Raw genomic sequence first — 26,419 nt, 5'->3', positions numbered from 1 at the left:
TAATTTCAGGGTCTGATAAAGTTTGTTTTCTCACTGATCTCAGTTTTTATCTTTTTTTGAAAAAGGTTTTATTGTTAGGAGTCAATTAATCAAATTGATGGTCTAAACGGGCTCACTATTCAGACAGGGAAAAGTCAGCACACTCCCTCAGTACTCCCTGACTCCCCTCCATCAGCATTACGACAAGCCCACCTCTGTATACTTACCCAGCCTATAAACAACTTGATTAAAACCCCTCATTATAATCATCCTCGTCCCTCACTCCACCTCCCCCCTCCTCTGGGGGACAGGAGTTTGATGGACATTGAGGATTGTGTGTTGGTGGTAGTGGGTGGGTGGGGGGGAAGTACCACCTCTACTTGCCTGGCAGGTTGTTGATGTAGCCACCGTCCATTAGCAAGTTGCCATCTTTGGGGTCGCAGAGAGGCGGCAGATACCCCGAGAGGGTCATGCTCGCTCGCACATAGCGCCACAGAGAGCCTGACACACCAGGGAGGGAAGGAGGGAGGAGGGAGGAGGGGGGATAACATCTCAATAATGTTTGCTATACGTTTCAGGTTAGTGTTGACGCAGACCGCAGTCCAAACACCAGAGGGAGTTCGGACAAAGGAAGGTAGCCGATCCCTGCAAAGGCTAGGACTGTGGTTCTGTCTACCTTTAGACTCTGGTGTACACCACTGCTAACCTCATTACCTTGCACAGAGACCCTGTGTGACTTGTGCGTAAGGTAAAAAAGGAAATGGCAACCATCACAGAGCACCAAGGCTGTGTGGATCTCCAAACCGTGTCCCAACAACAGCGCTTTATAGCCTGTGATCATATGAATTTGCACCTTTTTGAAGTTCCTACGAATTCCAGATGTGCCGTATATTAAAGCTGAAACCAATCATAATAATGTGAAGAGAAGCGACTGAAGAAATCGTAATTGACTAACTACTTTAGTTGATACATGTCAGAAAAACAGCAGCTGCAGGCGTTGTGACAGTGTTTGGAGATCCTTCACCGTGAACATGGCAGGGAAGCACCCAGCCTGCCCGGTCTTGCAGTCCAGCACAGTGCCAGCAGGGGGCAAGAGCAGGCCGGGTGCTGCATGGGTTGGAAGGATAAGGAGCACCGCAGAGAAAGCGAGGGGTGCAACTGTGCATGGAGTATATGTGAATGTTGAGGCAGACTTATCTTACTGACATATGACTTTAGAGGCATTATTACCACCTACAGCTTTCCATTTGTTTCTCTATACTTATTGTTACTTAAGGGCTTTGTTCAGTTTGTTCAGGAGCTACGATTGGGCAACAGCAGGATCCAGAACACATATTCTTGCATAATTCGAAAAAAGAAAAGAAAAACAAAGCAAGTAATACATGCAATCAATATATATTCATGAGAAATATATAGATTGGCTCACGGTGTCTAACACTGGCATGCACATAGAAGCAAGCAAAGCCAGGGGAGAGGACAGGTGCTGTGTAGGAGAGGCTGAACATGGTCCTGTAGGTAGACGTGATTGAAATGAAACAGAAGCACATGGACCTCCTCAAGGAAAACGAGCTGCAATTCAGTCCAACGGACAGACGTGTTTAGGCCCGACGGAACGCACAATGATCCACAACGACAACAACAGACAGATGCAATGTTTATATGGTGCAGCCCTTCACTATCTCCACTTCAACACTATCTGGTCTGGTCTAACCAAGCTGAATCCAAACCAATCAATTACGCCAGTCAAGCTGAGCCACCTGCAAGTGAATATCTGTGAGGTGCGTGAAGACGTCTGTGATGCAAGCAACATCCAGAACTTTATAGATATGAAAGAGAAGGGGAAATTTAGCAAATATAGGGGGGCAGTAGAAGCCAGACCATCATGCATCTCACTATGACTCATAAGGGGCATTCAGACCAAACTCGAGGGGAATTATTCACGCATCTACATTAAATACAAAGTCAATGAAAAGACGTGAATAGGCACAAATTTGCATGTATTTGCACCTGGCAAGGATTTCATGTGACGCTGTGTGCGAAAGCCTACCGGTGTCGACATTCACATTGACGTCATGACGTTAACTTGGCTGACGCCAAGACAGGTCTCAGCACAGCATAGTCCTGATTGATCAGAATGCTTTCAAGGAACAAGCATTTCAAAAGTTGCGGCGGCATTATGATGTTGTTATTTCTGTGTCCTCTGGTTCCATTTATTACAGTCAGATCACAGCGAAATGTCTTTGTTTTGGGTTCATACCGATGTGGTAAAACAGATGAATTCAATCTATGTCTACTCGCTGGTCACAGTTACTATTTGTAGATTTTTCACACCTATAAAGAAACTGCCACTCACCGGAGATGGATGGACAGGTACTTTGCAGCTGAGGACTGAGCACTGGTCTGCCCCAGTTAGCACTGGAAGCAGCAGTCATTCAGACGCTGTGCCACGTGAGTAACGCAAATAAAAAGTAATAATCCTGCGATCAAACTTTGGGCGTGCAACGCAAGGCGAATATTCTCTCCACATTTGGTCTGAACGCACCAATAGATTTCCCGACATGCGTGGGAAAACCCTCACGTCTGATAAGACAGTTAAGATCAGCAATTAAATTCAGGCCCCAAGCCAACTGGAGAAAGTGTGCTCTGTGTGTGTGTGTGTGTGCTTGTGTGTGAAACAAATGCCAATCAGAGAGAATGATATGTCGTATTGGTCGTTATTCAGAGAAAGATGAGGCACTGATCAGATCAATCCTAAGATATATATATATAGATTTAGTCTTTCCTTCCAAACCATGGGCTCCCAGTGTCCACCTGGGGTTAGTTACGAGTGAGATCTTGGGAGGGCAAGAGGAGGGAGAGGGTAGCCGAGTGGTTGATTGTCAACTTAGGGATGGGAGGAGGAGGTTTTGGTGAGCGGGTGTTTAAAATCTGACCTGGGACATTGTTAACATAGCAACCATCCACAAGCAAGTGGCCATCCTTGGGGTCGCACAGGGGAGGTAAATAGGGGGTGTAGGAGGCGCTGGCTCTAACATAGCGCCAGACGCAACCTGTCGGGAAATGGAGATGGAGAAGGAGGAACACATCAAATATGGGCCGGACTCCACGTCACAGATGGAAAAGAGAGAGAGAGAGCGAGAGAGAGAGAGAAAGACAGAGAGAGCGAGAGAGAGAGAGAGAGAGGGAGAGCGAGAGAGAGAGAGAGGGAGAGAGGGAGAGGGAGAGAGAGAGAGAGAGAGAGGGAGAGGAATGCTGGAAAAAAAGAGAAAATAGGAAGGAAAGAGAAAGAAATGCCCGCAACATACAGAAGAAGAGTGTACGAAGCTGCCAATAGCAAGACAGAGAGGATGTCAACAATATTTACTCATTCTGAAGTTGTAGTAAATTCTAGTATGAGGCCAATTTGAGATAAAAGGGACAACTCTACTGCCAATTAGATTAAACTAGTCGAGGGCTAATAAAGGAAGCATTATAGACTTTGTTTAGAATTATGACAGGTGGAAACCAAAATATACACCCAATAAAATTTTGTGAATGTGCTACAAACAACAACAACACCGACAACAACAACAACAACAACAACAAGAATTAAGGCTATATTTCACTTAAGCCAGTATGTTATATGAATGACAACAAATATGTAAGATGTATGACACCAGATGTGTGTAAGTCACCTTTGTAACCTGAAGGTTTGTTTCATGAGTTCATTGAGCAAATTAAAAAAAAAATAGTATTAGCGCTGTTAGATGTCTGGTCTGACAAGCAAGGTGGGCGGAAGGGGGAGAGGGAGAGAGAGAGAGAGAGAGAGAGAGAGAGACCACCACCATTTCTAGAAAAGGTGTTGGGCGTTAAACTACATTCTCCAAACTGTAGAATGAAAGAAAGGAAAGATTGGTGCTTAGTTTCAGATCTCTGTTCTTCTCACTGGATAAAACCAAAAGCTGTAATGCAACCCCAAACCACCAAAATGGCTGACAATTTCTCTTTTGTTTCTATGCCAGGAGCCAAAGTGACATAATAGCACTACCATAGTGATATCTAACAGAAGCACACCAGAAAAAACTACAGGAAGCGCAGAATGGAGGTAAAGCAGTGAGAGAAGATGGGATGTCATTAAGGAGCAAGGAGGAGGGAAAGAAAAGGTGGAGTGTTCTGGATCCTACACGTTGACATGGACGTGGGAGGGGAATCAGCATTTCGGGGTCAGCGACTACACAGGTTATTTTGTCTAAAGAGTAACCTACAGATGGGCAGCTCTGTGATGTCTCTCTATGTACAGAAAGACCTGACATAAAGGAGATATACTGTAGATACAGGGCATAATCACATGTGATGGACAAGAAAATGATGAGAAAGCTACAGCTTTGATCAATTAGGGTATGAAACAAAGAAGTTAAGAAGGATAAAGACGAGAAGTTTAATAGAGACAGAAAATAACATCAAGATTTAGAAACATTAAGAAAAAGAAAGAAAGAAAGAAAGAAAGAAAGAAAGAGACAAAGAAAGAGACAAAGAAAGACAGAAAAAAGAAAGAAAGAAAGAAAGACAGAAAAAAGAAAGAAAGAAAGAAAGAATCTATTACAGTAAATTAACAGAGGCAGATGATGGGAACAATGACACAGAGAGAGAAAAAGGCTTTGCTCCAGCAGTTAGTTCATACACATGCCAAGATGCAAACATTCAGTGTTTCCCTGCAAACCCCTCAAATCCAGTAATCAGCCTGAAATGTTGTAATTCAATTCTGCAATAATGCCTTAATTGGATGCACGATACTATAATTACAAGGTCGTATTACAGTAATTACACTTCAAATTCACTTGCCTTAGAAAAGGGCTGGAAAACACACTGGATTTGTGGGGTTGGTTGGAGGTCCTTCCAGGCTAAATCTACTTTAGCTAATGTTAGTGATGGTGCATTTTTTAATCCAAGTCAAAAGGAAACATTTGCCTTCATATGAGCTAAAACAGACACAAGCATATAAACCGCTACACTGTGTTTTCTTTTGTACATGTGAAATCTCTGACTCTTTCTAAGCCCCTGGCGATGGGGCTCACTCCAAACCAGATTGAAACTGGCATGTTTGTAGAGGCAAAATAGAGGGTTCACGACTAAAATGAAGGGATGCATTTCATGGATACTTGGATGGTATAATATACTATATGAGGAATTGCCACTTCCATTTCACCCACTCTTTATCATATTCTTGCTTGCATTTGGCCATAATGTGATATAAATTCAATTTTCCATTCAAATATACTCATCGTAACATATTCACAACTTGTTGTAAGGAACTTGCGAGACTTTCAAGGCTGTTGTAGTAACTGTATCGCCAGTTTGAGAACGCACCAGCTTCAATGTAGTTTGGAGTAAACTTGCCTCAAACCATAAATCTGAGGGGCAGGCAGTTCAGTCACTCTAGATGATACACAAGCCAGTTAAATCTTTGTGTTACACTCCAAGTTGTGCCTTCTGATACAAATTTATAGAGCTGTTGTATAAAAAATGCTACACTGCCTAAAGTCACTTCTGAACTCTAGAGAGTGCAACAACATGTCGATATATTCACTTAGGTAATAAAGCTTTAGTTCCTGTGCCATTTTACCTTTGACTGACTGCTGCGGGCGTCACTCAACGTTTAATTACTTTCGAGACATGAAATGATGTCATTGCCAATTTCACACATTCGTTCTTGGTCATTCAGAGCAGGATTATTGACTGAGTTTTGTTAAATGTTAAGAAAGACGTAAGCAATTACTCATGCCATTTATATTGTATGTCTTTGTATCTGTGCATGTTTGTTTTTGTTTGTTTTTGATCTACAGATATCAAATAAATGACATCGAAAAGGACTGTATTGTACAAAAGTGCTGTCTTCAGTCTTTATCACAATAGCAATCTGACGGAGATGGGTGCTGGGCCCCTGCAGTGTGCTCAGCTATCACTTACCATCCTGGTGAACACGCATGGCTGAAGCTGTGATGTCAGTGGTGACATTAAAGTATGGCAGCCACAGGTCCTGAGGACACAGAGAGTATTACGGAGTCATAAACCGCATTATTGTTTTCACAGAGACTGATTCAAAAGCATGACCTTCTTGTTTCCTGGCAGAGCTTACTGCAGTGGAAAACAAATCATCTTTGAAAAAATCCCTCACCTCAGCTTGCTTGTCCTGGAACACTTTATAGATGCTGGTGTTGAAGGCAGAACCGGAGAACATGGAGGTGATGGGATAGGTCAGGTCCAGGACTGTTTTAAAAACTGAGTTCATTGCCTGTTGAACAACAAAAAGTCTTTTGGTTTTTGTTTCTCGTCAGTTATCGGGCATTCCCCTTTTAATACATTAAAGAAAGTTGAATTATTGGCTGCAGGGTACATTAAACATTTTCCATTTTAAGTGCAAACATAAAAAAATTAATCTTAGACAAATGAGCAAAACAAGGATGACTGAATAGTGGATAGAGATGTGTGCTGCACCTTGGACCACTCTCTGGCTCTCTGTTTGGTTCTGACGGCACTCCTCTCCTCAGCGTATAGTGCACCGATGAATGAGCCGATTGAGGTCCCACCCACTATGTCAATAGGAATCCCCGCTTCCTCCATAGCTTTGATCACGCCCACATGAGAGCAGCCTCTGCATGACAAACATGTTTGACAAAAGTCAGGTACTGGGGATGTTACTGACTGATTACTCATTAATCGATTAAGTGATGTTAAAAATTTAACCGGTTAAAAATGAATTGTAAAATAGTGAACCCGACAATCACAGGTGGGCACAAATAGATCAAAAAGTGTCTTCTTACACGTTACAAATACTTGCTTATCAAATATATCAAAATGAAATAGAAAATACTGGCATGAGAAAATGTGTTAAAAAAAATGAAATTTAAAAATTACAATATTATTAAATTTTAGCCATTTACTTTCCTCAAAATGAGGTGGATTTTGTTGGGCCAGTTATTAAATAGCGAATGAAATAAAGACATTATTTTGAGTTATTGTAGTTTATTATTCAAGAAACTTGGTGTTTATCTGTTCTTTTAACTCCTAATGTAGTCTACTCTGATTTTGCATCGAACGTTGATCACATCAGTGGTTAAAACGGTTTTCTATTGGAAAAACGTCCAACATATTTCATATATTATGAATGATTAACCCAGAATTGAATATTCAAATAAAGAAAGTGCTTAATATTTGCATCCTGTCAGGTACACTATCATTAGAATTCAGTTTCAGCAAAACAGAAGAGGAAACATTGGAATAAGTCTTATTGTGACATCACAAAGAGAAGTTGAGGGTTGCTGACAGATTACACAATATTCCCGTCAGGTGGGCAGACTCCATTGCCAATATTTCAAAACACTAAGATTTGTAAGACACACACTGCTCTCTACATGTCAGTACTGATAGTTGTGGCTCACCTGGCTCCACCTCCTCCAAGCACCAGAGCGATGCTGTTTCCAGTCAGGACTCGGGCCAGCCGAGAGAAATCACTGTGCCTGTCCGCCGTTTTCTCAAACACCTTCTCATACACCTCCCTCTGCACAGACAAGGAAGATACACATGAAAATACATCAAACACTTCACCTTCTGATTAACATTTTGCAACATAAGACCAGTTTTCTTGGACATTTTCCACATTGAAGTTCCAGTGATTTACCAGACCATCATGACATAACTGTGTTTTTAGTTTACATTTAAGTCAAGTTAAATTTATTAATGTAGCCCAAATTCACAAATCAATATGCCTCAGTTGGCCTTACAATCTGTACAATGTACCCTCTGTCCTTAGACCCTTGATTGACCACCAACAAGTACCACCAGAAAAGATGAAAATTTGGGGAGGAGTATAAATAAGGTATTCAATTTCAATGTCCACTAGATTGCCTGATTCTAGCTAGTGTAGTATACCATAATACAGTGCATATGTAATATACATAACTATAACAATTAAATTGCTAGAAATGATAGTTTGCTTCCTACCAGTTTGCTGGGGCTGCGTCTGGAGAAGACCCTGCGGGGACACTTGAGGTGCAGATGCCCGGAGCACCAGCTACGCATGTTGAGCCACTCGACCGTCCTTGATGGGCCCGGCCCATCCTCTTTATGCAGGAGGACCAGCTGCTTCAGAGCCCGAACTGCTGTGTTCTCCAGCATCTGCTCCAACTGGAAGGGAAGAGAGGAGGAGGGAGACAAGAGTCAGAAAAGAGACAATGAGAGTAAATGTACTTATTTGTAGTGGCTGAAATTTTCCTTCCTCTTCTGTCACACACATACCTCTCCCAGAGCAGGCTCCTGGTCCCCCAGGCCGACGATGAGGATGCAGTCAGCCTGGCGGATGCAGCGCTGAGTCCACGGGGTCATGCTGTTGTCAGTCTGGTAAAGGACAATCCGATTGATGTCCTCCTGCTGGGCCAGCCAGCCAGACAGACGGTACTCATGGATACTGATGGGTACAGGAGAAAAGCAGGCATGAGGATATGAAAGAGGGTTTTAATTCACCAAAAAAAATAAACCTACAGGGATTGAGAGGAAAGAAAAGTGACTGGGGTTACTGAAACATAATAATGTAATGATAAAAGGCTTTGGTGGTATCAGGAAATGAGGAAACAAGATAATGAAACAATGGTGCAGTTGGAAAGCTTTCGTGACGATGTTTAAAATAAGACAAAGAACTGAGATGTTTTTGTGGTTGCTAGACTGACCTGTCCAAAGCAGAAGCACCCAGTCGCTCTCTGATTATGTCACTGGTTAATAGCAGAGTGGGCCCTGCAAGTGTCAAACAGAGGAAATACATAAAGACAAAAAACAGGAAAGTTGAATTTTTAGGTGCTGTAATGTTTATTTCTGGCATAACCCAGCAATCCCAGATATAAAAAGGGCTGTTGGGAACAAATAAAACATTTGTGGTCCTACCGATGGCACTGAGGGCATGGCTGAGCTCCAGGTTGAACGCGTTGATCGGCACCTCATCACATATAGGCAGGACTGCCACAGTGGAGAGATTGCTGGCGGGGTTGGTGACATCGGCACTGGTTGCCATACTGGGCAGACTCAGGGGTGAACCTGAAGACAAGATCAGACAGTCTATAAGTATACTGTATGTTAAAACGCATCAGTATGTTCAGGTGCACATAAAATGCTTATTAACATGACCTCACCTGAGAACGGCCCGCGACCCTGCTGCAGGTTTCCCAGAATCTTTTGGCCTAATAAGTGGATCAGCCTCGTCACCACCTGAACAGACATCAAACATCAGCACCATTTCAACTGCATACACAAGCACAACCAGATCAAGATGTCGTCACTGACCTGAGGATATCGTCTTTTGATGTTGTTGAGTGTTCCCTCGGGCAGTTTGACCAGCTCTGTGTCTCTCACAGCGTGGACGGTGGTGGCTCTCGGCTGCTTGGTCAAAGCCTCCACCTAAAGTACGAAGCAAAACTTTGAGATGTTTCTGAATTTAACTGCAAAAACAAAAAATTATTAGTGTATAGGTGTAATTTCTAGACAAAAATATTTCATTACACTTGTTCCATGGGCACCTGATATGTATTTATTTTATTTTATTTTAATATTATATTATTTATATTTTTAACTGTCTCCTGTGTATAGCTATGGCAAGAAGGTAAACGATAAATAATTGATCAACATTTTAGTCAAAATGGTGCAAAAAATATTGAAAGTGCTCAGTATACTCTGTTCTGTAAGTCTGTTTCAACTACTAATCTAGTATATAAAAGATTTCTTAGAAAAAAGCGGGATAAAATAAATATATACCGCATTACAATGAATTTGCAACAAAAACCCAACAAAATAACCACAATTTATTCATTTTTTCGGCTCCATATTTGTTTTTTGATAGATTTTAAACACAGGCAGAATGATACTGTGGCCGAGGGGAACACATTCTGTTTCTCACCACTCCAATGAGGTCTCCTCTGCCGTATTCCCCCACTAGTTCTTTCTTGCCATTCGCCTTACGTATGACTGAACGCAGACGTCCATTCAGAACAATGTAGGTGCAGTCTGACTGGTCGTCCTGTCTGTAGATGTATAGAGAAAAAAAACCCACACAACTACTGAAGTAGCCATTACAAATAAACTTTCAATGAATACACGGAGGAAATGACCAAGTAAGGTTTGCTAAATATTTGTCTGTATGTTTATTCAAAAAATAGCTGAAGTGGAGTACCTGTAGAGGGCTCTGCCAGCCTCCACAGCCATCCAGTCGATGGCAAAGTCCATCTGCCTGACAAAAGGGGACATGCGGATGGCCACCGTGTGAGCCGCACTCAGCACCACACTGGGTTGCTCCCTCATGATCCTGCAGGGGGCAGCACACAGCAAAGGCACAGACTTGAGCAACAGTGGTGGGACAGTATTCATATTGCTTGTAAGCAGATGGTTCATAGCAAAACTGAATGGTTCCAGCAATAATCAAAGCTCAGAAAGTCTGAATAGAAAGCTTCAACATGAAATTCAAACTTCAAAGACTTTGTGAACTCATTGTTAGACATATAATTTTTGCTTTAGTAATTAGTGCAAATTCAATAAAGCTATGTTTGCTGAAAGTGGACTGAAAAAACTTTGGACTGCAAAAAGACGATCGACTCACTCGTAGAAATCAGACTTTGAGATCTTGAGGTAAGTGCAGTCTCGGACGGCCTTGATGGTGAAGATGAGGGGTTCTCCCGTGAGCACAGCGAGCTGGCCTACCATCTCCCCCGGGTGGGTCACAAATAAACAGACTGCGTCCTGCTTGTTAATCATGCGCTGGTAGACATGAAGACAACCAGATAGGACAAAGTGCAGACTCACGTCCTAAAAGAGTGAAAAGAGGAAGAGAGAACACAGAAACAGGGGAGGATAAAAATAAATTGTATTGTGCTGTATTGTCTGACACATTTGAATTGTTGTTGTTGGTGTTGTTGCAGTGACTCAGCTACAATACTTACTATATTTGAATACTATACTTGCTCCTACTACAATGCAGCTAAAGGAAGAAAGATAAGTCCATTTTAGGTTTTTTTCAAGTACCTGGTCCCCCTGTCTGGCTAAGACAGCTCCAGCTTTTGCATGGTGCAGAGTCACTCTTCCATTTAACAAGGATGGGTCCTGGAGATAAAAAAAAAAAAAAAGGAAAGCCAGAAAAAAATCAAGCCAAGCAGTGATAAAAGTGAGGCACAGTGGTGGAGAAATGTGGATGAAATGTCTTCATTCTACTCTTTCTCAAGCTGCCGTGATTCTGCAACACTAATTTCATCTATTATGGTTTGATCTAGTAGCTCCAACATCATGTTTTGAAATATAAGGTCTAGCAATACTTGTTTGAAGGGTTTACAACATATTCCATCAAATGCCTACACACAACCTTAGTAGCTGATTTATTCTTTGGGCTCAAATCTGAGTTAGAATTTAATCTGCGTACTTGTGGCACAGAGAAATTGAGCTGGATTTTCTAAATGACCAATACAACATGTTACAGTTAGTATCCAGGTCGGCTGAACTCTGGTTTGTCACCGTGGTTTTTATAGCTTATTTACCAAACACACAGGAACAGCTCATCTCTCAGCATTTAGTTTACTGTGGCTTGACAGTGCAGCCTTCCCTCCCCTCATCTACAGTATGTACTGGGCACAGCTCCTCTGCTGACTGACCCCCTTTTGACATTGTAATCTGTCAGCAGATGCTCAGGGGTGATTTCGCAACAATGTGTTCATTCATGCAATGAGAAAAGAAAAGAATAATGTAATGAGCCTGTTATTATTTCTAAATTGGTCCTACAGTATATGGCATAATTGGGAGAGCACTGCACTAACAGCATGTTTAGATCCTGCAGTACTTGCTAAAGATTGACCTCTTCAGCTGAAAACAGAACAAAATACTAATGTAATATGATGGAAACATATTTGATAACACTGTTTGACATGTTAGAGAAAGCATCTAGTACTATAGTCACAACCACCAAGAATTGGGCTGACACATTTTTTCGTTTTTGAGGCTGAAGAAGTGAGTAAATGTAAATGACTTGAAATTACACCTTACTTTATCTTACTGTCATTTTCTATTATAGTATTTGTTCTCTCAGTTTTGTAGGCAGTGTGATAAATGTACTCTGTTCTTTACACATGGTTTTCATTGATCACAAAAACAAAAGAAACAGTTTTCTTGATGAGAACACGAGGAAATTCCGTCCAGGGATTTCGTCTCTTCTCAGAAGTGTCAGTGGCCTACTGGAAAAAATGTCAACAAACCTCAATCTTCATCAGTTTGAGGACTTCTTTCTGAGCTTCCTCAAACAGAGCAGCACTGGATCGATTTGATACAGGTGTGAAAATGTTGTCCACTCCGGACTCTTCCTCTGGATACAGATAGATCCCTGAGGGAACCTCATCTACTGTCACCTTCCTCTCCCGCTGGTCCTGGGATATAGACTGTTATGATACACATATGTACATATAAGAAAATGTTTGATGAGGCTCCTTCCTCCTATTAAGATAGGAGATCTGCTCCTACAAAAAACTAAGAATTTTCATGATGACATGATTAAGACTTTATCTTAAAATCTGGTGTCAGATAATATCATATAGGTTGCTGTTTTTGTTTTTTTCAAACAATAAACATCACGTTTACGTGTTCAAAACTATATATTATATATGATATTGGGTTTTGGAACAATAGAAATACTTTAATATCACACAGTAGAGAGCAAAGAAGATTCTTCTTCGTCCATGTGATTACATTATTGATAGATAATTTCCAGCAACAACTCATTGATACTCATTAATAATCCTTAGAGACTTCATTTTAAATATTTGTGGCACTTGGGTTACTTGTTGTTAATCATGTCCTACAGTGAACTTCTTTGTTCTCAAACACCATTATAGATCGTAGTGCAACTACCCAACTGTATGTGAATTAAGTCACATTTATCTCATGTGTGTCTCAAGAGTGGGCAGCGTACTGACCCGAGTAAAAGTAGGAGGAGTGTTGCCGTCCTCTGCAGAGACGGAGATCCGCCCCCTCTCGTATGCCATGTCAAAGTCTGATCTCAGGCTTTTCTGGATACCTGCAGACAAAACACTGATAATGTCAACTCTGAGAGATTATAATGCATGAACTAAACAAATAAATAGGGTGCAAGTGGTTAAATGTGTAGCATGTTTTAAAAAGCATAATCATCAGTCTATAATTCAAATCAGTTTTCATAATCCAGAAAAGAAACAACATGTTGCAACTATACTGTGAGGATGAGTCTTAAAAGGATAAAATAAATGTCTTTTAAAAAGATAAAAAAGTTTGTTGAAGCTAGGGGGATTTTCCTGTGAGACTTTCTGAGACACACCTGTGTTCAATTATTAGAGTATAAGCAAGAGAAGGAATGTACCATGTAAAAAAAACAAATGACTAAAAATACTCCGTTTGAATCACCTTTCATTCTGAGGCTACAGTGATTTTGGGCACAGGGGCAAAGAGTTTGACAGGATCAAAACAAATCAAATCTCTGGAACTTCTTTGCCTTAATTGTCACAAACACATGAGTAAATAGAAGTAAGTAAACAGACTGCAGTTTGCCCTCACTTCATTGTGTCATACCAGGCCTCCGTGGCATGCCTTCACTGCTGGCTATCACGTGTCAACCTCTGTCATCATAGCCATAAATCTGTCTGTGCCAACGTGCCCCTACCTGAAGATTGGCTTGTCTTTCTAACTGCACTGTGCTTTATTCGAAAGAGCACAGAGAGCCTGCAGCTACAGTGAGGCTGATAACTGTTCATGCAAGAGAAGCACATTAAATGTGTCAATTACTTGAATAAATGCTTTTATTATGACTGGTGTGAACATGCCCAAAGATCAGTTACATGTTCCGTATTGTAGACAGACGTCAGAAGAGCTCAGGTGGGTGGTTTTAGGGCACGTGTGCTGAAACGTCTTGTGTTCGTTTCCAATCTGACTCTTCTCCTCAACAATGTTTCAATGCAAGTACTTTTTCAGAATAGCACATCGCTAAAATAAAGCTCACCCTGATAATTGGTAAAACAAAATAACATTAAGAAAACGTTATTTCTCAACAAGAGATAAATCCCTCACCAGCAATGTCCACTGGCATGGAGATGGTCCTGCTCAGAGTTGGCACTGTTGTGCCATCCTTCCCTTGTTCCCCTCCTGTACATACAGTAAAGCACAGACGCAGAATGTAACAAGAACCCAAACACAAAACTATCACTGGAGGAAGATGGAGAGTCTAGACAGAAAGTAATAAGATGCATTTTCTCAACCTCTTAGAGTGACTTGAGCTCTGAGTTATTCATTTACAAACAACATTCAATCATCCTGCCTCAGTCTTTCTAGCTCCCTACCTGCAGCTTCGCCCTTAATGGCAGCTTCCCGGTGCTCCTCAGGCACCGTCAGGCTGCCGAAGCGCTTGCCATGGCGGATGGGACTGGTGCGAGTCGGGTGAGGGGAGGGAGGTGGCAGACGTGAGGGCTGCATTTCCTACAGGACAAATGCAAATGGAAAGATGTACATTTGTGTTCATTTGTGAGTGTGTGTGTGAGATTGTTTTTGAGATTGTTTGTGTAAGATGGGGGTAGAGTGGATAGAGAGACACAGCATTAACATTTGGTGACTCAGATCTTAATAAAAACAGGATGTGTACTGGGCTAATGATGCAGAATTCCTGATAAATGCCAAACCACATCACCCCCAGATGTTTGCAAGGGACTGTCTGGTTCACTGTGTGTTGTGTGTGTCTGTGTGTGTGTGTGTCTGGACGTCTGTGTGTGTGTGTGTGTGTGTGTGTGTGTGTGTGTGTGTGTGTGTGTGATCAACTTACATGGCTAAAGAGCTCATTGGTGAGCCCCAGGTAGTTGTGCAGGGCGAGGACTGTTACTCTTTGGAGACGAACCATGATAATCTGAACAGAGACAAACCAACAGGAAGTGAGTAATTTGATACATCAAACACAAACTGATTACTTCATGGGTGTATATATTTCAGAAAACTATACGGTAGAGCAAAACAGAACTCACAGACACACTCACATTGTATATACGATATATAAATAAAAGAAAAAAACATCAACAATGTGTAGATTTACACCCTCGACTCACCTGTACTACTCGCACCAGGCTCTCAGGGTACTTCTCAAATATAGAGAGGAAGGCCTCGACAGGTAAACGGAGAACAGTGGAAACCTCTGCAGCCCTAGCCAACACCGTTCTATAAGGCTTCTGGTGGCCCTGCACACAAAAATCACACAGAATACCTCACAAAACATTCACATTTTAAGAAGCACTGATGTGGAAGGGTTGCATCTTCTAGGCAATTCTAGTAGTAATGTTATTTTTAATCTTAGTCTCAACCAAAAAAATCTTCCCGGTCATCATGTTAAACCCTTTGTCTAAGATAAATATTGACATCATATTGATTCCATTCAGTTTATGCAGGATTTCCACTGGATTACAACTAAAGAGCAACGTACAAGTCATGTGTATGTAAGGTTCGGTGAGTCAGCTGGTGGCTGATGTGAGGTGTAAGGAAGAGGGTGAGGCTCTAACACACTCATATCCAGGAATGTATCTCATTCATTATGCATAATGTGTATGTGTGTGTATTGGGGAAGCCAGTGTGTGTACAGGTGTGACGAAGCGCAGTTGTCTGCCTGTGCGGATGTGTGTGTGTGTGTGTGTGTGTGTGTGTGTGTTGCAAGATGTGGGTGTGACCTACTGTGATGACATCCAGGATGCTGAGCAGGCTGTGGACACTGTCTCCTGGGTAAACCTCCTTCACCACACTTTCTTTGCCATCCTGGACAGACAGGAAGAAGACTTGAATATCAGTGGATAGTGACTTGTATTCATTCAGTGTTCCAAGATTCTGAGTGATTACACTTATGTGTAACTTATGTGTGTATGTTTTAGAGATACAGATAACACCTGGATAAAAAAAGGAAAAATATTCTATTTAAAACTTGTTAAATGCCATTGAGACTGTCCGTAGGATACTTATTATTATGGTGATTAAGAAATCAACCTTTGCGAACAGCCACATTCCCCTTGTTCCCTAATGAGATTATCTTAGTCAAATGTTAATAGATGCTAATACGTTATTAAAGCCAGAACTCCCGTGGTTAAGCCCCTTAGTAGATTTGCTCCTGTAAGTTTTCAATGCTGCACATTTTTGAGCATAAAATCCTCACACACAGAAACTGTCACATGCATGAAATTCACAGTAAATCAGGATAAGTGCGTACCGCTCCAGTAAGGCACAATTCTAGTTTTCCATCCTGGACCACGTAGATGCTGCTGTCAGGCTGGCCCGGCCTGAAGACGTACTCCCCTTGTTGGAACTGCACAAAAACCATGTGCTTGCAGAGCTCCAGGAAGAGGGGCTTCTCAAAGTGACCCAGCACACTGCAGTGAAGGACAACACAGAGGTTAGGAGGTTTGTACACACACGCAAACAGGTGTGTACAGGTGTGAATCTGTCCTGGGTTTATATATTCGAAAATGCTAGGCTTTTCTTTACAAAATCTGTGTTCACTTCCGTGGAATGCTATTAACTGAGCTTTATGAGCACAGTTAGCTTGGCAACCGCTTCATAACAGAGCTACACATCTCACAGGCATGTCTGTAGAAGTGACGCCAATGTTTCATAGGAGTTGCTTATCAATCATGCAAAGCAGCTCTGTACTGTATGAAGGTTTGGGCCTTTAAAAGATTTTGTTTTACACAAGTACATAATAAGGCTGCAACTAATGCCAATTTTCATTATCATTTAATCAATACATTTTCTGCGCCAGTGAACTAATTTGCCTTAAAATAGATTTTATCGAGTGCGTTTGTGAGAGTTTGTGTGCACATGAGTTCTGATTGGACACACACACACACACACACAAAAACACCCCTTTTTTTCATTCTGGCACATTCAGGATTCTGTGAATTAAAAGTCCCAGTGCGGGGGGTGGGGGTCATGTACACCAGCTGAGAGCCACTGGAGTAATCAACCAAATGTGGCAGCTTTAGTACATAAAAACACAATTAAAGAGACTTCACAAAGAAGACCAACCTACCGGACATTTTTGAGCATGTAGAGCACCTCGGAGGGGAGGTGGGAGTTGGCCACATCAAATTCAGTGAGGTCGGCCTCCAGCACTGAGGGAGGAGGCTCCTTGGCCTGCAGAATGGGCACCTCCTTCTTAAAGCGCAGGATCCTGCACAGCACAAACACAGGAGGACAGACGAGAAGAAGTGATGTTGAAGAGTGTGAACAACCAACACTGAACTGGTCATGACTGTATTAATAGTTTGGTGAAAGTCAGCTTTCTGATGTACTTTTTGGCAATGTTGAGCATCTTCTGCTTCTTCTTTAGGCGTGGCCGAGATGAAGAGGATGTACCCACCAGGGAAGAGGTAGACTGCGAGACCTGTTGGGAGACATGTTGGTTTAAAAGGCATTCCTGTGATATTGCAGTTGTAGTAGATATGTAACTCAGTGTAAGTCAGCGCCAGCCCATGATAAATACAGCAGTGATATGCATTCTAACTGTTGAAGTATTTCTTGTCAGCCACACACTCACTTTGCGCATGATCTTTCGCCCGTAGAACATGACTTTGTCCCTCTTGCGAAAGCGGTATTTTGGTGCCTCCTGAGCTTCCAGGTCTGTGAAATATAACAAATGACAAATTACCATAGAAATACATATAAGATCTCATATTTCACTACCATCATTATTTCTTTTCAGTGCATTGGTGACGATGGGGATCTTAGCAATTACTGACTTCGAAGCTGGATCCTCCGCAAGATGAAGAAGATGAGGATGGCGATAAGGACTATGGCGATGCCCGCACCAATCACCATCCCCACCATCTGAAGAGGAGAAACAAAAGAGGAGGAGTGTTAGTGTGTGTCTGTAGGGTACAAAATGTAATTGATGCTGCACTGAAGTTATATTTACTTTACTGTATTTAAGTATTTAATTATTTCATCTACATGTCTGTGCTTTCTAAATATTATTTGGCTAATTCTTATTTTCTGACGTTCTCTTCTTGTGGGTAAACATGTGGCAGCAACATGATTTACTGCAGTAGTGACCCAACAGCAACTGAATGAAAGCAATGGGAACAGACCAGTGTATCTCAATGAAACTCACCATGCTCGTCTGTAGTTCCTCCTCCACAAACGTCTTGATGTTATCAAACCCGTCCTAACAGAGAAATACAAATTATTAATTCAAGCAAACAACCACAACCTCTACAGGCAGCATGCTAGTTGCTCAGTAGCATAACCGCTGGCTGCGGGTGTGAGATTGAAAGATTGTGTGAGTCTGGGCCTGAAGGCTTCAATTCCACTGAAGTGTAATGGAATGTGGGAATAAGGGATTTGCCCTGGAGGCAGGAATGTCTGGTTAATAGTGCCAGGGAAACGAGAGAAGGGGATGAAGATGTAAAATCTTATCTGACCTTCCCCACCTTACATGTGTAATCATGTTTCCTGAGCCTTTACTTTCACTTTTTACCCCAAAGCACCACTCAGAGCTTCCTTGCTCGACTCCCTATGTGCAGACTGATGATTCCAGATGTGGAGCTTTTGGGTTCACAGACTACAATCTGGCACACTGTAAAGCAGGGCTGGGTGGCACAGTAAAGGCCAGGTAAGTGAAGTTTTTCAATAAAAGGTATTGAGATCCAGAGAATGCATGTAACACTAAACTGAATTCATTCTTAACCGATAATTTCACCCAAAAAACAAAATTCAATCAGTATCTGCTCAGCTCCATGCAGATGCAAAGTGTTGTGTCTCCTTAACAACTGAAGTAGCTGAGGACTGGTTTTAAAAATGTAAATAACAACCAAAAAACACCTTGAAATAGCTCCATACCCAACTCATCAGGCAGAATCTATGACTCTGAAAGCCCCAAGAGTATGTGCACCAACATCAGACGCGATGCGAACTAACACTTTTAGCTTAGCAGCTACAGTGAAGATTTTAGCTTAAAAAAGGGTGGAAATAACATCCCTTCAAATCAATTTGGGATCTCAAGGCCTACTGAAATCTGGATTACACTAGACAAGCTGTATGGAGCCATTTCATGTTTTTCTGTTGCAACGCTGTTTTGCTGCGAAGCTCCAGAAATGTTTTGTGGACGATGAAAGTTCACCTGACTTTTTATCAGCATGGGGGTGATTGGATAATGACTGAATTTTCATTTTGGGGTGAAGTTATCCTTTACTAGAGCCAATCCTCAGAAAAAAAAAACCTGTCAGGCTCTGACTGGTCTGGAGTCTGACAGAAAGGCATTAATATGGAATCCTGCTGCTGTGAGAGGATGTAGCTTCTACATACGAGGCCCATAGGCTCAAACAAGATGTAATGAAAACTGATGGCGCTGGACTTTGGGTGAGGCAGAGGGAGACAGGAAGCAGCTAAGAATGAAAGATGCCCAGAAGAGGAGAGCACAAGAACAAGTAGGAAATTACTTATTTCTAATCATGTGCATTGTCTTTGATTAAACAAACAGCTCCATAGAGCAAATATATTCATAGTAAGCAGAGCAGCTTTTCCCTTTGGCTTCATTAAAGACATTTTCTATCACTTAAGTTCAGTAACATCAAACTAAGCAGTTAATGACTCATCAAAGCAGGACTATCAGTGTAGGGAGTGGAAAGATTCTGGTCAAGATAATCTTGTTGGTTGTACTGTGTGTGTGTTTGCTCTCAGATACAGTACTGTTAGAGTAGAGTAATATGTTTTTAGTGTTCTGGCCAACAGCCAATGAGACTGCATGTCTGTTATCAGTAGTTATTGATTAGTGTGTGAGGAGCTAAAGGTTATTTGGCAGTAAAAAGCCAAAGCTGGACACTGGGAATATTGACAGCGGGGCTGACAGATGGGTGAGTGCATAGGCAGCATGTGCCAACAGAAATGTGCTTTGGTTGGAGGCTTCAAGTCGGTGCGATGGAGTTTGGAAATCATGGAGTGAGTGTGTTCACAGTGTTAACGTGATGGCTCCAAAAGATTAACAAACTGAAAGTGTAACTAAAAAAAAAAAACACAGCATTCTCTCCAGTTTTAGTTTGAGTGTCATAAGCAATGTGTCACATGTTGCTGTGTGAGGATGTTGTCATGTGTCCTCACATGATAAAGGCAATCATGGGCATATAAGACATACCAGAAAAACATTTAAAACAACGCATCTCTATCTTTAAATTAGGATATTTATTTATGTGCCTCCTTAGAATTCTTATTCAGAATAACTCTTTCTCATGTGAAGTTCTGTTATCCAAACCAAGTCAGATGGGTCTGGACAATGTATTGGGGCTTTGGGTCGAGTTCAAGTGTATAGCTTTGGGCTAAGGTCTGGGTTTGGTTAACTTATTTTCGAAGTACAAGAATAATTGTTTGGCTTGGCGAAAAAGAGAAAGACAGAGAGCATAGCCTGTGTAGACTGTCACGTTAATGGTCTGCAACAGAGACAAATAACACAAAATCTTCATTTCAAAGGGAAGTTCAAAATCCCCACTGACTCGGGAAGGTCTGCCTCATTGTGGGAACATTATGTCCGCTGATTGTGGTCGTTCGAACTGTCACGCTCAGCTGGGGAAGAGCAGCCACATTCATCTGACCAATTTTGGGAAAAGGTCGAGTTGAGTTTGGTGCTAGTAAGGCAGATAGATTACTATTATGAGAGCTACTATTGTGTTCTGCGCTGCTAGTTGGCTTCAATGTCTATATATATATATATATATATATATATATATATATATATATATATATACACATATATATATATACACATATATATATATACATGTAGCTAACATGTAGCTAACATAAGATACATAACATATTGTCTATTTGTGACAGTCTTTATGTGTATCTAAAGTAGAGCTACAATGATTAGTCAATTAATTGATTTGTGGATTGAAAAAACTAATTGGCAACTATTTCGATTATGGTAGTAGTTAACGTCATTTTTTCAAGCAGAAATGTTGCTGCTCTGGCTTCCTAAATGTAAGGTTTTGTCTATGTTCTTTGTCATTTAGTTGATAAACTTATCAAGAAGGCCAGCTCCATCCTGGGATGCCCTCTTGACCCAGTGCAGGTGGTGGGAGAGAGCAGGATGATGGACAAGCTGTCATCGCTGCTGGTGAAGGAGTCCCACCCCCTGCAGGTCACTATCACCGCACTGGTCAGCTCCTTCAGCGACAGGTTGATACACCCCAAGTGTGTGAAGGAGAGGTATCGCAGGTCCTTCCTTCCTGCTGCTGTTAGACTGTACAACCAGCACTGCTCCCAGTAGACCTCACATGTGCACTGTGCAATACAAAACTCTACACATATCCACACACTTTCTGGTTTGCACTAATTGGACAATTTTTTAATACCCATATTTATTATTTAATGTTTGTAAATAAAAATACCAAACTGCTTATACTTACACTGTTCATATTATAAATACTATGTCATATTGTAAATACCAAGTTCATATTGTAAATACTATGTATATACGAGTTAATTCTATTTCTTATCTCTATTATATTGTTTATTTTTTACTTTTTATTATTGTTTAAGTGTGATACTGTCCTTTGGCTGCTGTGACTAAGGAATTTCCCCATTTGCGGGACAAATAAAGGATTTCTGATTCTGATTCTGATTCTGATTTATGATAGTAAATGAAGCTCTTTGGGTTTTTGACTGTTGGTCTGACAACAAACAGCAAGCTGAAGATGTCATTTTGGGCATTATGACCATTTGCTAACATTTTTTTTTTACATTTTATAAACCAAAGGATTAATTAATTGTAAAAGATAATGTGCAGAAAGAAAAAAAAAGTGAGTTTCAGCTTTAGTTTTGAGCAGACTCTCTATGAACTCGGATGGCCCTGTTTTAGCGATGCATTTTTCATTGTACATGTATGTAAGTTTTGTGGTTTATCATTATGCAAATACAGTGAACAAACCAACCTCGCCAACCTTGGGGATGTCTCCTTGGACCTCTTGTTCCGAGGTACTCTGTCCCATTGTAACCCTGTTTCTTCATAGGGATGTTCCATCAACGGCCACTGGAAACAAAAACAGACATGCAGACTACTCTTTTAATGGAGGACATTTTGACATGTTATCATAGGAACAGCACAGATGTGAATATGGAAATCAATGAAGGCTAAATTCCATGTAACTGCTTCTGCTACTGTAATGCTGTTATGGCTTACAGGAACATTTGACTAGAAAGAAGCCTTTGTTAATGATATTAGCACCACTTGTGCTTTTCTTACTATGGCAAATTTAAAATATCTGCTATGAAAAATGTCTATCAACACAGAAAACACCCCTGTGTTCACTCATGCAAACATGTACAAAAGTTTAAATCTTTTTCCTGACTTCACAGCTGCATCAATGGAAAGATGCTACCTTACTTGTAACTTCACGTCATCAAACATTCACTCACACACAGAACTCAGCAGAGTTTCATTGTGTGGCTGCTCCCCAACATCTGCCTTTTAAGGCCTTTCTCATTTCCTGTGACCCACAGACCCCCATCAAGACAATGTCTTATTGTTACAATGGACATGCATGCACACACACAAACACTACATAGCTCCAAGCTGCTGCAAAGACAGTGAGGAAAAACTAGCAAATGTTGTTAGACATGAGAGAGAATATAAAGCCATTAGCACACAGCCTTGCCTCAGGGCAAAGGGTTTGAAAGTCTCCATTTGTGTTCTTAACGGTCTGGTTGTCACAACCATACTTAATCTCTCCTTAAAATCACCGTGACTGAGTACTAGAATCAGAGACGGATCAAATTATTGCATCCTACAGCCGCTCGCAGCAGAGGACACAGAGCCAGGCTTTGTCTGTGTCACACCCACCCACACACACACACACACACACACACACACACACACACACACACACACACACACACACACACAGCAGGCTATCTAGACAGATAAAAACCTATCCAGATGGTAACCCCTTCCCCTCTTTTTATCCATCCATCCATCAATCCCTCTCCATTGACGTTATGAGATGATCTTCTTACTGTCCCAATTACTTGGTAACACTTGTATGTGGGATTAAGAGAGATCATTTAAGGTAGCACAACAAAATAAAAAGTTGTGAGTATAGTTTCGGGTACAATTTCTTCTTTTCTTAAAATTTCTGAGCACGTTAATTTTTTTATGTGTTCATGTTATTATGCTTGGGCGATTGCTGTAGTGATGAAGAGTTTGTCACTACCGTACTACTTGATGTCTTTATGAGGAAAGCTTCAAAAACTGAATGTTTTTGCCCTTTGATATATTACCTGATGCTGCATTAATAGAACTGAAGTGGTATTTTTTCTTTGGTTTAATTTAGTATATTTTTTCCATTAATGGACAATAAAGTTTTTGAATCTTAAAAAAATTAAACTACTCACCTAAATACTGCCACTGCAAAGAAACAGACACATACACATACTGTGATATTTCTCCTACTCAGGTTGCCCCTTTTTTACATTAATATTACCGTCCACTTGTACTGGAAGTAGCCCAGTATAACCAGAATCCTCTGATGCTGGTTACTGAGCTGCTGCACCGAAGCAATAATTCCTAAAGTTCATCCAGGCAGGCTACATACCACCTCGCTGCCCACATCTGCCAGTGGAGACTGATTCAGCTGACACAGCCGTGTGTACAGTGGCTGGGACAACAAGCTTCATTCACTGTCTATGGACAAATAAACAGCTATGCTAGCTTAGCTCGCTGATGCTCACCGATTTCCCATTCCCACTCTGCAGAAAGTGAGGCTGGAGGGAAAACAAGCTGGCTGACAACAGGGACTCTATGTTTGCTGAGGGCATACAAAGTAGGCTACAGCACTTGCATGAAGAAGCTTTTAAAACAAGCAGGCGTCTCGTGGCTAATTGCCAAAACCTGAAGACCATTAGAGAAAAGACATTAACATAACCATAGGATAGACTACAAATAGGCCTCTGGTTCTGTGTCCTGAGTATTTATCTAAAAGATTTTAATGTGTTTCAAATTCATATTGATGGATAATGAGTAAAAAATAACTGACTGCCATTTACTTTGACAATACACTGTGATGAAACTGATTCAGAATTATTACTCTGGTTAGTCTAGTTGAATACTGCTGTTAAAAAAACAAACACAAACAAAACTTTTGGTCATTTTTTAAATCATAATCAGTCAATGGGTTCAAACTAACAGTTAGTCAAATAATCCCGGGGTTTCAAAAATGTGTCATGTGAAGGACCCTCGCAATAGATGCACATGAGACCACGAAACGCCAATTTGACAGGCAGTTTTGTCAGGGCTGCTGATGGGGGGGGGGGGGCACCAGGTCAGGGCCCTGGGTCATGAGAGGGCCCAAAAGACCTCTCTAACCCTAAAAATAATACGATAGGGCACTACCAAGACTATTGCTGGCCCTGCCTCTGAGTATTTGTTTTTAAGTTTGAAGATTAAAAAGGTCGACGTAGTCAACTGATCAAAATAGGATCTCTAGAAATTACAATTTCAATCACAACGGTCAACTCCATATCTGCCCTTGTTCCTTGTTCCTCTTTCTGCTGGGGACCCCCTACAACTAACTCATGGACCCCTGTTGGACCACAGTTTGAAAACCACTCAACAATCAAGCAACAGAAAAATAATTCACTATTTTGGTACTCAATAAATGGTTTTAGTCATTTACAAAGCCCAAGTATTAAAAAAAAGCCAATATATCTTCAATGTTAAGCTAATTATAACTTAACAGATAATTCATTGTTTGGTCAATAAAAGATCCCAGCAATCAGAAAATGTCAATTGACTTACTGATTGATTTACTAATAGTTTCAGCTCTAATCTTTAGTTATTGATAACAATGACTATGTTTTATGCTGATACTGACTGTTTAAATTGGCAGAACATCTCTGCCCAGGAAAGCAGCAAAGTCCCAATAACATCTAGCCTACATATGAAGTAACAACAGAGGCTGGCATCAGCTGCATCTTTCATCTGGTGTATTTCCTGCTTAATCTAAAGCATCAGTGGCTGGGAGGGGGTGGATGTGCTGCTGTATGGCTGAAATTCAATCAGTGATAGGTTGAAAATGGAGTGTCATGTTACATGAAGTAACCCTGTGAGTCACAAACCAACCACAGAACAGGATGCTTGGTGTGAGGGACACACTGTAATCTCTCAAATGAAAATCTTCAGCATTAATGTTGACTATTCTGTGTTCAGCACCTGTTTTTAACATTAAAATGTCTCTACTAAACAAACATTTTTAAGAGAATTCAAAATGCTGCATGCAATGATTAAGGGTGTAAGTGAATGGATATTTGTGTTCGACATCTTCAGCTGACCGGATACATGTCTGTCAATCTTTCAGAGTGTGAAATCAACGCTAGCAGGTTGGATTTACTCATTTATTGTTTTTGGCAGGTATCCAGTCATAATTTGCAAATGATTTTTTATTCTAAAATTCGCCTCTTCAAGAACTGATCCCAGCTCTGTAGATTTGGGGATGTGACAGTGCTAAAAATCATTTCGGACGCTCTACTCTTGTGCAGCAATCTCTGTACCAACGCTTTCATCATTCTCGTTGAGAAAGTTGATCAATACTTGTTGCTACACATGACACTTTGCTTCAGATTGTCTCTACATGGGCTCATGTGTGGTAATAACACTGTAAGAAAAGCAGATGCCTGCTATGCCCTGGGGACGAGACAGTAGCCAACCTCTAGCCTCCTAGCCGTGCCTCCCTCCATGCAGGCCTACTCCCATTGTTCTACATCAACAATGAGGCTAGTGTTGACTCCACTGTCCAGGGGCAGACCTGGGCCGACTACTAACACAACCATGTCTGTATTCACCTAACACAATACACCCTCTAGTCTGGGACATGACATTCACAATAACAAGCCAGTAAGCGCGTATGAATCCATCATTTGGATGATGTATTGTTGGAAGAAACACTACAAAATGCTGTGACTCTGCACTGCATCCATATATTAAAGATTTAAAAGTGAAAGATAAACATTTGCTACTCTCAAACTTACACCAACTACCTTAGCTGGTCTGTCACCTTTGACCCTTGAAGTCATGCCAAACATACACTTCACTTTCACCCTATACCTTTATGGATATACGTCTTAAAACTTGAGCAAACGGGACCTTATAGGGACATAAATAACATAACATTAGTCCTCATGCAAAACAGCAGCAAAGTACTGACCAAGGTGAACTCAGAGGGCGACATCAGCTCATATTTCCCTCCAGCCAAAATAGTTTTGCATAATTTGCACCCACAGAGGTGTTACCTTACTGTCCCCTCGTGAAGACCCTTCGCAGGATTGTTTTAGTTATGTTGTAAACACACCAGGCCGACGGGGAACAGTTTGACAGAAGGCTAAAAAGCCCAGCTTTCTTACAATAAACCTC

The 26,419-nt window shown here is 41.2% G+C and overlaps 1 protein-coding gene across 4 annotated transcripts in view; it reads right to left on the bottom strand.

Annotated features, from left to right (window-relative positions):
• Positions 1 to 26,419, bottom strand: part of pnpla6 (patatin-like phospholipase domain containing 6) — a 33,776-nt gene that overhangs the window by 6,653 nt on the left and 704 nt on the right. For 2 of the 4 annotated variants that reach the window (XM_073471113.1, XM_073471121.1), the window contains exons 2-31: positions 21,948 to 22,045; positions 18,134 to 18,187; positions 17,763 to 17,850; positions 17,561 to 17,643; positions 17,316 to 17,407; positions 17,054 to 17,194; positions 16,235 to 16,394; positions 15,709 to 15,789; positions 15,093 to 15,221; positions 14,816 to 14,896; positions 14,340 to 14,475; positions 14,071 to 14,145; positions 12,948 to 13,048; positions 12,234 to 12,413; positions 11,017 to 11,094; positions 10,595 to 10,800; positions 10,172 to 10,303; positions 9,899 to 10,022; positions 9,289 to 9,402; positions 9,138 to 9,213; positions 8,893 to 9,042; positions 8,682 to 8,745; positions 8,254 to 8,422; positions 7,960 to 8,142; positions 7,398 to 7,516; positions 6,454 to 6,610; positions 6,134 to 6,250; positions 5,926 to 5,995; positions 2,913 to 3,029; positions 364 to 480 (exon numbers count right to left, since the gene is read on the bottom strand). In XM_073471113.1, coding sequence (XP_073327214.1) covers positions 364 to 480; positions 2,913 to 3,029; positions 5,926 to 5,995; positions 6,134 to 6,250; positions 6,454 to 6,610; positions 7,398 to 7,516; positions 7,960 to 8,142; positions 8,254 to 8,422; positions 8,682 to 8,745; positions 8,893 to 9,042; positions 9,138 to 9,213; positions 9,289 to 9,402; positions 9,899 to 10,022; positions 10,172 to 10,303; positions 10,595 to 10,800; positions 11,017 to 11,094; positions 12,234 to 12,413; positions 12,948 to 13,048; positions 14,071 to 14,145; positions 14,340 to 14,475; positions 14,816 to 14,896; positions 15,093 to 15,221; positions 15,709 to 15,789; positions 16,235 to 16,394; positions 17,054 to 17,194; positions 17,316 to 17,407; positions 17,561 to 17,643; positions 17,763 to 17,850; positions 18,134 to 18,187; positions 21,948 to 22,004 — 3,451 coding nt within the window. In that variant the 5' untranslated portion in view covers positions 22,005 to 22,045. The remainder of the gene's footprint in view (positions 1 to 363; positions 481 to 2,912; positions 3,030 to 5,925; positions 5,996 to 6,133; positions 6,251 to 6,453; positions 6,611 to 7,397; positions 7,517 to 7,959; positions 8,143 to 8,253; positions 8,423 to 8,681; positions 8,746 to 8,892; positions 9,043 to 9,137; positions 9,214 to 9,288; positions 9,403 to 9,898; positions 10,023 to 10,171; positions 10,304 to 10,594; positions 10,801 to 11,016; positions 11,095 to 12,233; positions 12,414 to 12,947; positions 13,049 to 14,070; positions 14,146 to 14,339; positions 14,476 to 14,815; positions 14,897 to 15,092; positions 15,222 to 15,708; positions 15,790 to 16,234; positions 16,395 to 17,053; positions 17,195 to 17,315; positions 17,408 to 17,560; positions 17,644 to 17,762; positions 17,851 to 18,133; positions 18,188 to 21,947; positions 22,046 to 26,419) is intronic. The other 2 variants (XM_073471129.1, XM_073471136.1) reach the window with 1 other exon arrangement.

This window comes from Pagrus major, chromosome 1, assembly GCF_040436345.1.
Source record: "Pagrus major chromosome 1, Pma_NU_1.0".
Taxonomy (NCBI): Eukaryota; Metazoa; Chordata; class Actinopteri; order Spariformes; family Sparidae; genus Pagrus; species Pagrus major.
The sequence above is the reverse complement of the archived record's forward strand: the minus strand, read 5'-3'. Positions and strand labels throughout refer to the sequence as shown.